This window comes from Mustela nivalis, assembly GCF_964662115.1.
Source record: "Mustela nivalis genome assembly, chromosome: 7".
Lineage (NCBI taxonomy): Eukaryota > Metazoa > Chordata > Mammalia > Carnivora > Mustelidae > Mustela > Mustela nivalis.
The window spans coordinates 46,613,190-46,625,537 of NC_139026.1; the positions used below are offsets into that span (position 1 = coordinate 46,613,190).

At 41.4% G+C, this 12,348-nt stretch overlaps 2 protein-coding genes across 4 annotated transcripts in view; one reads left to right on the top strand and one right to left on the bottom strand.

Moving 5' to 3' along the window:
- Positions 1-4,840, bottom strand: part of RAB3IP (RAB3A interacting protein) — a 45,721-nt gene extending 40,881 nt beyond the window's left edge. The window contains exons 1-2 of one of the 3 annotated variants that reach the window (XM_082742909.1): positions 4,612-4,826; positions 3,755-3,895 (exon numbers count right to left, since the gene is read on the bottom strand). In XM_082742909.1, coding sequence (XP_082599035.1) covers positions 3,755-3,765 — 11 coding nt within the window. In that variant the 5' untranslated portion in view covers positions 3,766-3,895; positions 4,612-4,826. Of the gene's footprint in view, positions 1-3,754; positions 4,499-4,611 lie in introns of those variants that run through there. The other 2 variants (XM_082742910.1, XM_082742908.1) reach the window with 2 other exon arrangements.
- Positions 4,841-4,904: 64 nt separating this feature from the next.
- The window catches only part of BEST3 (bestrophin 3), a 68,995-nt gene continuing 61,551 nt past the window's right edge, over positions 4,905-12,348 (top strand). Inside the window, exon 1 of the mRNA XM_082742878.1 lies at positions 4,905-5,100. The gene's annotated coding sequence lies outside the window, so the exon portion shown is untranslated. The remainder of the gene's footprint in view (positions 5,101-12,348) is intronic.

Consider the following 12,348-nt stretch of genomic DNA (forward strand, 5'->3'; position numbering starts at 1 on the left):
ATAACATTATCCAAACCCATCATATTACAATTCACTTATTTAATTAATTCTAAGCTATCATCTATATGTTCTTTAAAGCTTCTTTTTTTTTTTTTAAGATTTTATTTATTTATTTGACAGAGATCACAAGCAGACAGAGAGGCAGGCAGAGAGAGAGGGGAGGAAGCACTCTCCCCACTGAGCAGAGAGCCCAACGTGGGGCTCGATCCCAGGACCCTGGGATCATAACCTGAGCTGAAGGCAGTGGCTTAACCCACTGAGCACCCAGGAGCCCCTCTTTTAAGCTTCTAAAGTAATCTCATTCTTGCATAGTTTCTTTATACCAGATTGTCAATCCATATACGTAGAATTCTATCAACTTCCATTATAATTACATTTACAACCCTGTTCTTAACAACAAGAAACAAATCCCCACAAACTTGAACAACTTCAAAATTTTCCATTCTCTTCCTCTGATTTAAGTAATCTCAGCTAATGGCTACAGCTATCTCATTTTCTGCTGCCAATATTCTAAGGTAAATCAAGATTACTTTTTCACTTTTTCCTAACCATGACTGGGTAGAATTTAAGCTTATAAAACTACCTCATTTAGTTATAAGTTGAAAGGGAAAGCAGAAGAGAAAAACAAAGATAGCAAGTTAATGCTAGCTGCTGAAAGAATATCCTTCCCTTTCTTTCCTTAGTCCCCACAGCTCTTACTCAGAACACATTTCCATTACTGCTGCCAGATCAATTTCAATATATCTTAATATTCTTCCACTGACACCCATCACTACACAGCCCAGTACCTATGGGTTCCGGACCCAGTGCTAAAGCTATAAAATGGCGGGTAGGATGACTTATGCCCTGCCTTCAAAGCACGTGTAAATTAGAGAAAGAGAACACACTGTGAAGATTTACAAGACAATACGAATACCAAAACTAATGAATACCAAAAGAGAGGCATGTACTCAATACTCTAGAAGCATAAAAGAGAAAACACACATGCATATATACACACACATACACACACACACGCACACAGAACTACTAGCTGGCAAAGCTAGGGAGAACAGTAGAGAAAGGGAGGAATTAGCTAGCAAGGAGTTTTCAAAGGCTCAGATATTCTATTTTTAAAATACCCAAGTGTGTTTAAGTAATTAATTTAGTAACAATTTACTGTTCTTTAATGAACTACATCTTAACCAAAACTCTAAGACAAAGCTTTACACTTGAAAAAGTGTACTCCCTCAGAATATCCCAGAAGTTCTCCCTCATTTCCTCAACACGCAGTATCTCTACCAACGACTCAATCCTTCCTCCCCACTCTCCAACTATTCTAACGCTTTGTCTTATTTGGCATGCATTAAAACTACAACACATATGTGACATATACGTTCTAAATTTTGATAACCTTGGGGCGCCTGGGTGTCTCAGTGGTTAAGCCTCTGCCTTTGGCTCAGGTCATGATCTCAGGGTCCTGGGATTGAGCCCCGCATTGGGCTCTCCGCTCAGCAAGAAGCCTGCTTACCCCCTGTCTCTGCCTGTCTCTCTGCCTACTTGTGATCTCTCTGTCAAATAAGTAAATAAAATCTTTAAAAATAAAAAATAAATAAATTTTGAGAACCTTATAAAAGATATGGGAATGATTATAAGGCCTTCTAGACTCCATGAATACTTTCCTTCAACCACTACTCCCCCCACTGTGACTTGCAGAGTAGATGCTCAATGAATATTTGATTTGAAAATCTCTGGTGACACATAAAGAATTACTTATTATATTAAGTATCTCATAAAAGCTTAATTAAAAACAATTCAGCATTACAATCTACACATGAAGCAGTAGAGTGTAGTGGCAAAGAGCACAGACATTAAAAACTAACTGCCTTTTCTAATCTAGTCGTGTTGCTTAATTTGCTGTGAGATTTTAAAGCAAGCTACATAACCTTCCAGTGTCTTAATGTTCTCAACTATAAAATGGGATAAAGCATTAGCTAACTCCTAAATCACTGTCAGAGTATATGACTTCGGATAGTGCTTAGAGCAGAACCTGCCACGTGGTAAGCTATAAGCTCAAAAGTAGGAGTAGCAGTACGGGTATCACCATCAACAGAAAACCTGGATACTTTTTACCCAGAAATACAAATGACAATAACACCTTTGTTCTGCAGTCACCTTTTAATTACAATGTTTTTCTACAGAAGATGTAGAAAGGAATGGAGGGAGCAAGGATGTGGAGTCCCATTTTGGGCAGCCTACTTAGTTTTCAATCCCGGCTTGGCTCTGCCATTAATCATCTATATGACCACTGACAACTAAGTAACCAGAAGCAAGGTATTTTACCTCTCTGAATCTCAATTTCCTGATCTATAGATGTGGTAATACCGCTTATATCCCAGCAAGTCCTGAGGACCAAAAGAATCAAAGTACCTAGAGCAACAAAGTATAGACCAGTTACCAAGCTAGTATTTGTTCCTTTCCCCCAACGGAATATCTCATTTAATTCTCATCCCACCATTATGATTTTCATATTAGTTTGAACCATGTTAAAAACAGCTGAAAACTGGCAGTCACATGGTTTGACCTAATACTCTATCCACTTACAAATGGAGAAAATAAGCTCTGAGAGGTTCAACGATTTACTGAAGGTCACATGCACAGTAAGTAACAGAGCTAAAACTTTAAAACCGATTAATAATTTTTCATACTGCTAGGTAACTAATTGGTTCAGTCAGTCCTGCTCAGGAAAGAAAATAAAAGGTGCACTAACTACAATCATACATGCAAACTGTCACCTCCAAGTTTTTGCTCCACCATATAAAGAATTGATTGGGACGGGCCTAGATTTCTAAGAAAACTTCCATTGTAAAAATTAATTGTGGAATGTCTATGTATGTGTTGTGGGGAATTGAGGGTTTAGAGAAAATTCAAGGAAAAAGTATTAAAGGAAGCATACGCACAACTATACTAATTCAAAAAGTAAAAGTGTATCTAATTAGAAAACCCACAAGTGGCCAAACACCAACTATCCATCCTAGGAAAAGGTGTGAGGTATTCAATACCACAGTTGGATTGTTTGCCAAACACAAAGGAGGAGTTATATTAAAGTATCCACTTTGGTTAATAAATGTATAGACTAATATATATGTGTGTGTATAAATATATATATACATTATATACATATTTATATATATATAGTGTAAGAAATACACTATTGTAGTAAAATTGTAAAACTGTTTAACTTCTTTAAACTCCACAAGGGTTTTAGCATTAGGTCACATAAACCACAGTTGGGATTCAGTGTCTGTCCAAACATGAAAAGTTCCATCAAAATGCGCAGGACTAGTAAATAAATGACAAATATTAACAGAACAAGGCCCCATAAAACTGGTGGAATATTTAACAGTATCAAGTATTTACTGTGATCGGTCTACTAATCTATTCTGCCTCTTTTCTCCTTGATTTGTCATTCACCGTTTTAAAGAAACCGTGAAAATAATAAGGAACAAAATAATGAGGATAACGAACAGAACTGGGTCTTTCAATCGATTTACAATAGAACAGTTTTGTTTTAATCCGCTTATCGGTCTTCTCCAATTATGTAATCATTCCACGGCAAAAGATTACACGGCTTTTTTCCCCACACTGAAAGGAGTTGGGAGGGGGAAACAGGAGTGTGGAACAGGTAGCCGCGGAATATGCTGTATTTCGGCGAAACTAAATTGCTTCTCAGGAATCAGTATTAACTCAGCATTCTTAATTTTCCAGACCTTACCCTTTAGCCATTACAGATTTGTTTTCTTAATCCCATAACAACTGGCAACTCTTCACGTGCTGCAGATTCCACCTAACATCATCACTTCTAGAGTCCATTAGAGCTGGCTGGTCCCCGGGCAGTCGCAGAGAGTTGTCAACGCTGGAAGGGCAGTGTAATTACAATTACGTCGGTGCAGCTCGTCTCAATTCCCCGAAACAAAAGTCAGGCCGAAATGCGCTGCCGCCTAAGGCGCGACTCCCGGCGCTTGCTCTGGCCCCCCAAGTTTCGCCGAAACCTGCCAAGGGTGACCTTTACGTCTCGGCCCGGAGCCTCGCGTGTCCTTTACTAAGACTCCAGGTCCAAGTCTACTGCTTCGCTCCACTCCAGGTCCCGCGCAGCGCCGGGCTCCACACTTGTTCGGGAACTCTCTTACAACCAACCCCCCCACCCCCCGCCACCCCGCGACCGCGGACCCCCGGCAGCCAGCCGCGCGCGCCCCGCCGACAGGTAACCGGGATTCGGGTTCACAGCCGCGGGCGCTCGGGACCGCGCAGTTAATGAGTAACGCGCCCGCGTCCGGGGGGCGGGGGAGGAGCCGCCGCCGCCGCCGCCCGACGCCACAGCGGCCCCAGACACCCCCAGACACCCCGAGGCGCGGAGCCCTCCCGCCGGGGGTCCTAAAGCCCGCGTGCCGAGCCGGGGAGCGCGCTTGCCGGGCTAGGAGCTGCTGGGCCGAGTCCCCGCGCGCTGCGCCGGCATCTGCACCTGCCACGGCTGCCCCTCCAGGCCGGCTCGCGGGAGGGAGGCGGGCGCGCGGGCACCGAGGGGGGCGGTGCTCCGCGCCTGGGGCCTCTCCCTCCCGCGGCTGCACTCACCTGACGAAATCACCGCGGTCACTGTCCGCGCTCAGGGGCGCTCTCAGCGCTGTACGGAGCGCGCCCGAAAACAGCGAGAAGAAGAAGAGGACCGCCGGCCGACGCCGCTACACTCAGTCGCGGTGGGCGCACTGCGCTGGGAGCCGCCGAGGGAGCGCGGGACTGCGCCTGCGCTGGGAGCGCGGCCGGGAGCCAGGAGCGGCTGGGCCCGATGGAGAGAAGGCGGGGCCGGGGGCGGGGCGGGGGCGGGGCTGGCGTGGGGCTGGCGTGGGGCAGGCGTGGGGTGGGAGGAGCCGACGCGCTCCCGCGCCCCCTGGCGTCAGGCGGGACTCTTCGCAGGTGCCGGGGCGCGTGCCCCAGGTGCTTCCGCGGGCGGTTGCCCTGGAAACGAGCGCCCGCCCAGCCGGAAGGTGTTTCCCTGGGCTGTATGGGCGGCCTCGAGTTAACCTCGTGTTGGACTGTCCAGGAGTCGGAAAATGAACCTTCGATGTGAGTTGAGGACTGCTAGAACCAACCTGAAACTTGGCGTCCATATATGTATATATAACTTACGACGTGTGTGTGTGTGTGTGTGTGTGTGTGTGTGTATGCGTGCGTGTGCGCGCGCCTGGGAATGGGGGCAGAGGAAGCCTGATAGAACCAGATTCCATCATTTCAGCAGCGGCTTGAGTTCGAGAATGTCCTTTCTGTACCCGCCTTCTCTCATCTTTTGTGTTAACTTTTTTTTATCAGACGTCCACCCCACTTTAGATTCTCCAGGTAGAAAAAGTGAAAAATACAGAATCGAGGTCCCAAAATCGGATCAAAAAGAGGCGATCACCGTATGTGTCTCTGTGTTTAGTAAAAGACATGCAATTTATGGGCCAAACATTGAATAGGACCATCATTCTAAATATTGATCACATTTGTTAGAGGCAGTGAAGAAGAGTACATTATGTGTATGACTACAGGAATCAGAATTCCTGGGATTGAAATCACTATCCCTAGCTGGGTGATTTGGGGCAAGTAGACCTCTGATTTTCCCGATTTTCTCAAAGGTAAGTAGAGATAATAAGCATATCTACCTCACTGAGTCATTGAGAGATTAAATGGTCTAATACATGTAAAACAGTGTACTACCTGATGCAGACTGCCCAATGAATATCAGCTGTTATTATTAATAACATTACTGTTACTGTCCACCCATAATCCAAACAGAAACCTGGAAAGTCATTATTTACTTTTTCATACCCCTTGCCAATAGAGCAAGTCTTAACCATTCTCATTCCCAAGTTAATTCTTCAATCTATCCCATTTCCTATTCATTGTCACTAGATAATAACCTTCCTCCATTAATGGACTTCTGACTATTCTCCCTTACCTCCTGTCATTCGTGTCATGTCCTGAATGAATACCATTAGTCATCATTTACTGTGCTCCATCTCTGTGCCTACATGGGAACAAAGAAACCATTATACACAATCCCACCCCAAGAACTGGAACATAGCAAGGGAGACAGGCATAACAGTAACTAGGTGGAATAAATACATTCAGCATACAGCAAACTGGGTTCTCCAGTCTTGTCATACTCTCTCGTATATGTCATGTTCACATATGTTACTCCTTTTTCTTAAGTCCTGACCCTCCTCCTTTTCCTTTACCTATTTCCTGCTTATCCTTCATTATTCAGACTAAGCATCAGTTCTGTTGTGAACCCTTCACTGTTGCTTGCCACCCAACCCTACGGCACCTCAATACGGGTTCGTTGCTCTTGACTGTGCTCCCATAGGACCTTGTCTCTTTCTAGCACTTATCACATAGAATGATAATTGTAGTTTTGTCTCCTTTCCTAATAACTATGAGCTTCTGGAGAAGAAGCATAAGACCTCACATGTAGTAGGACTGGCTCAATATATGCAGATAAGTAAATGATATACATGCAAATGTACTGTCTTGGTATAAATGTTTAGAAGATGGGCACCTGGGTGGTTCAGTCGGTTAAGTGTCAGCCTTCAGCTCAGGTCGAGATCCCGGGATCCTGGAATCAAGCCCCGCATTTGGCTCTCTGCTCAGCGGGGAGCCTGCTTCTTCCTCTCCCTCTGCCTGCCACTTTCCCTGCTTGTGCTCTTTCTCTGTCAAATAAATAAAATCTTTAAAAAAAAATAAATGTTTAGAGGACAGGCCCTATGATATGTTCAATGTAGTAGTTAAGACATGGAACATCTACAGGAAATAGTAAACAGTAACATCATGCCTGAGTCTCAGGTTGGTCCATTTGCAAATCACCTGGCATCCAAGAGGCTCTTAAAGGTGTACTTAAAGGTGTTTCCTCTCACATTCTTAACCTGTGAGTACAGTTTGAGAATGAGAAGAGTGATATGAGTAGTTACCTATAATAATATTTCATTGTCCTTGCAGCACAGAGACCAAAATACATTACAAAGTGTGAGACACTCAGAATCTCAGCCTGCAAAATATATAAAGTGTTGTAAGCATCTTAGGTTAGATTGCTCACCCATATTTTAAAGGGACAGATCCTTCACAAAACTTTAAAAACGTGAGGACAGATTTTGTGGTATGCTTAAATGTGCCTTCTTTCTCTTTCATTAAAAAATAACTTATACAATTAGTGTAAAATACAACATGTAAATAATATTGTATTTTTTAAAGAAATCTTAAGACTTTCCCATCCATACCTGATGCCAGAAAATGAATAAGATGACTGCAAATATCTAGAAATTTTAAATTGAACAAGTCATTCTATGCTTTTTATCCTTAGTTATGATTTTTTTATTGTTTGTTTGCTTCTTTTGTTTATAAAGTCCAGAAAATTTATAGGGCACTTTCCAGTTTCAAACTGACTTCACACTAATTATCTCATGAGTCTTTGACAGAGAACAATTGGACATACTTAGAAGGGTAGTTAGTCTTCCTCTTTACAGATAGGGAAATTGGGCTACCAAAGTTAGAGCCTAGGTCTTCAGAATATGGGGTAATATCTTGCAAACAAATGAAGTTAAAACTCTAAAAAGCATACTAGACTTCATGTCCAGTAGTATGACAGACTAAAGAGTGGCCAATTGTCCCACCAAAAGCAACTCAAAATGCTAGGTAAAATATATAAAATATCTTATAAAACATTTTGATAAGCTGACAAGAATGTAAAATTATCTTATAAAACATTTTGATAAGCTGTCATGAATTCCCTTCAAGGGCAAAAACTTGGTAAAAGCAGGAACACAGACAGTAAATAGTAACAATGCAAAAAGAAAAAAGAAGAAGGTGGGGGGAAGCTGGTTAGAAGGAAGAATAACCCAAAAAATATCTATCATTTCCTTGTCTAGCAAAAGAATTATTTCTGAGCCAGTGTTTGTATTGTATTCCCATAAAATTTTCCTTTTGCAACTCCTGTACAAAAACAGAACTGCTCTGAAGTGTCTTTTATTAGATCAGTTATGGACAACTCTGCATCTCAGGCCCCTTTACTGATGTTGGAAACTGCAAAAAATTCGAAGGCTGAGAGAAAAAGGTTAACACAAGACCTTAGCTGCTAAAGAGTATGTTTCTCTTCAAAGAGTCACTTTAACAAACTACTTACATAAAGGAAAAGTTTGGTAATTGGCTTCAGATCCATATTATCTCACAGACACCTAAATTGTCATCTATTAAACACATTCGTATTTATTGCTTCTCTCTGCCAGGTACATAAATAATCTACAGTAAGAGAGAAGAGAAGGAGAGGTGAGACACCATGAGAGGACTTCAAAGCTTTCCCACAGTCCCAGGCTCTGATATATTCCTGAAGCTTCTTTCATTCCTACCCATAGGTTCTGTGACAAATCCTTGTATTCTTTTTTTTTTTTTTTTTTTTTTTAAGATTTTATTTATTTATTTGACAGAGAGAGATTACAAATAGGCAGAGAGGCAGGCAGAGAGAGAGAGGAGGAAGCAGGCTCCCTGCTGAGCAGAGAGCCCGATGCGGGACTCGATCCCAGGACCCTGAGATCATGACCTGAGCCGAAGGCAGCGGCTTAACCCACTGAGCCACCCAGGCGCCCCAAATCCTTGTATTCTTAAAAGAATCCTCCCATTTTACTTAGATTTCTAATGGATTGTTATCACTGGCCACCAGAAAATTATCCTGAACAATGTATTTTAATGGAGTGGTTGGCTTCTGTACCAGTTAAAAACTCAAAATAGCAGTAGCTTACACAAAATAAAATGATTTCTCTTATGTAAGTATAGACATAAGTAAGACATGTTACGGTGGCTCTCTAATAAACACATAAGCTCTCTTTATCATGTGGCTTTATTATCCTGAACATGCAGTTTCTACCTTATGATCCATAATAGCTGCTGAAGCTTCAGCCATCACATCCTTATTTCCAGCCAGCAGAAAAGAGATAGGGCAGAAGAGGACACACCCCTCTTATTTAAGAAAACTTGCAGGGGCACCTGGGTAGCTCGGTTGTTCAAGCATCTGACTCTTGGTTTCAGCTCAGGTCATGATCTCATCAGTCTTGTGATTAAGCCCTAAATCAGAATCCACACTCAGCAAGGAGTCTGCTTGAAATTCTCTCCCCACTGCCCTCCCCCCCCCCACTCACTCTTTCTCTCTGACTCTCTAAAATAAATCAATAAATCTTAAAAAAAAAAAAATCTGCAGAACTTGTATACATCACTGCACTTACCCCTTATTGGTCAGAACTTAACTATAAGTAGCGTTGAACATGTCATTTATATTGAATAGCCATGTACTCAGCTACAAATCAGTAGTTCTAATACTGAAGAAAGTAGAACAGATGTTAGAGATAACTAGCAGTCTCTGTCTCACCATCTGAGATCAGACATAGGAGGAGAGAAGTGGTGATGGGATAGAATGTACAAATAGAGCAAAGGCATTATAACGAAAATACACAATGGGTTCAGTAATGGGGAGCCCTGCAGATTAGTGGCACATGGGATAAGAACAGGTAGATAGTGCCTGGAAAGATATGCAGAGATAAGCAACAGCCAGACCCTGGGAGATTATAAACGCCAAACTGAGGAATGTGGCATCTGGGAGTCAGAAGAGAGTTCCTAAAAGATTTTGGGTTCAAGGGTGAAATGAAAACAGTGGTTTAGGGGCACCTGGGTGGCTCAGAGGGTTGAGCCTCTGCCTTCAGCTCAGGTCATGATCTCAGGGTCCTGGGATTGAGCCCCACATCGTGCTCTCTGCTCAGCAGGGAGCCTGCTTCCCCTCTCTGCCTGCCTGCTTGTGATCTCTCTCTCTCTCTGTCAAATAAATAAATAAAATCTAAAAAAAAAAGAAAAGAAAACAGTTGTTTAAGAAGAGTAATTTGGTGGCAATGCTTAGAATGTACTCAAGGGGGAATGGGAGGCAAGATTAGATAGGAAGCTACTATGAGATAACGAGTGCCTACACTGTAATAAATACAGAAAGGGGGAAACATTTCAAAGGATGAATCTGTTTAATGCAACAAGTGATTAAATATCCTCTTCCTCCCTCTCTCTCTTTTTCATGTTCAGCATCCATTATATCTTTTCAAAATCAGCATAGTGATTTTATTTGGAAAAGTACCCTTTCACCATGTTTAGTCCATATGATTCAAGTAGAACTGAATTCTGCCTCTTTAAGGGTGAGGATATGACTGAGGCTTAACCAATCAGGTAAAATGTATAGCACTTTTTACAACAAAACTCTGCTTGACCAGTTCCAAACTGTACAAACCGTATGAAGCTCCTCCTCTCGGTGGGTTTCTTATTTCTATGTGGGACTCTCCTCTCTTGCAGTGTCCTGTAAATAATGATTAAATTCCACCCTTAAAAAAGATAAATAAGTGTGACAATTATGGTCATAGAACAGAGAGTAAATTGTAAATCCTGACAATGTAGCAATGAAACAACCAATAGAAGTTGAGAGAGAAAAGAAATAAGGTGAACACTTCAAAAAATATATGATTAGAGAATGGGAGAGAAGAGAGGAAATATACTGCTTATTGCTTTGAATAATATCTAAAAATATAGTTATAAGGTTATTAAGATACCCACTGGACCAGAAATACATGCCTTCCAAATTCAAAAACATGCCTACTAAAGAGTATATATGCCATATAGTGATAACACTTTAAACAAGTAATATAAACTAAAAGTATAACAAAAAACTATATGTGGACTAAAATAGAACATAACTTTCATTTTGATTAATATAAAAAGATTAAATTTACCACTAGTTGAAAAGTTTTCTCAGATGGAATATCAAATCAAATCCCAACTATATGCTATACATGTAAGATAATGAAAGCAAAGTGCTTTAGAATGAAAACAAAAGGAGAGATGAAAGTATACTAAGCAAATGAAGCCAATATCAAAATTTTATCTCAAACAAAGCTTAATCAGGGGAAAAGTATTAAATGAGACAAAGACAGGCACTGTATAACAATAAAGCATGAGATATAAAATTAAGATCTCACACTTATAAATATCTATATACCAGATTGCATAGCATTAAATTTATAAAGAAAAAACTACAGCAGTTTCAAGGAGGAATCAACAGGATCCATGGCAAATTTACCTCTCATGCAGAACAGATCAAGTGGTAAAAAATAAGGATAGAAAAGCCGCCCTAAGTAACATAATTAACAAGGTAGATTTTATATGTTTATAAATTTGTATAAGTAGATGAGAGAGAGAATAAGAATATATCTCCTTTTTATATACTTATGCACTATTCACAAAAATTGACTATGCATCGAAAGGGGCTTCATACAGGCCTTAAGACAGGGGAATGCATGTTTATTCTCTGCCCCACTTTTATACAGTTAGCTGTTCTTTATTTCTTTTACATATCGAATTTCCAGATGTCAAAAAAAAAAAGTTTGAAATCCACTGTGACACACACACACACTCAACAACGTAAACATATTTATTTTATTTTAAATTTAGGATGCACAACGCACCTGACAAATGTATGGAATGGAATGTTACAAAGCAACACTCAGGGGGTAACCTAATTGCCCCGGGTTAGCTAGAACACAGAAAGCTTTCAAGGGTTCTCTCTGCCAGCAAGGAATTTTGGCATAAGAATGGGTGTTTAATCTAGGTGGGGCCTCTGCCATGAAGTGGGGTGGGAGGGAACGCTTCAGCACTCACTCAAGACAAAGGAGAAGTCTGATGCTCCTTGCATCCTTCATCGGGCAAGCTTGTGACCTGAGCTGCTGAAGATTCTTTTCCCGGTGTAAGAATGGAGGTTGTCCTGGTTGTCCGCGTTTCTTATGCATGTGCCCTTAACCATCCGCAGGTTGGACAAAGACAAAGCAGTGTGTTCAGTTAGGTTTGTTTTAATGCATTCAGGCCACATTATGGGAACTAGTTAAAGAGATGTTTTGAGGTCAAGGACTTTGGGGAATTGAAAGAGCTCTCAGAGGCCCAACTCACTCAACATGCCAGCCTTAAGAGATTGTGTTTTCTCTCTGATCTGATGGAACACCTGAGGACACTGAGCTTGAAACCAGAGGGGAAAGGAAGAGGGCTTTTGTGTCAGAAAAAGAAGAACTCGGGCTCAAACCAGGCGTGTGAATTGAGCTCGTGGCCATTGGGCATTACAGATTTTGAGATGGTGGTGTACTATTTTGGTCAGCATAAAGTCTATATTTCCAGAGACACATGTTCTGATGAATATGAACCATATTTTACATTTCTGCAGCTGCTTTTGGCATGCAAACCTCAAGATGTGTTTGAATTACCAAGTAACTCTTC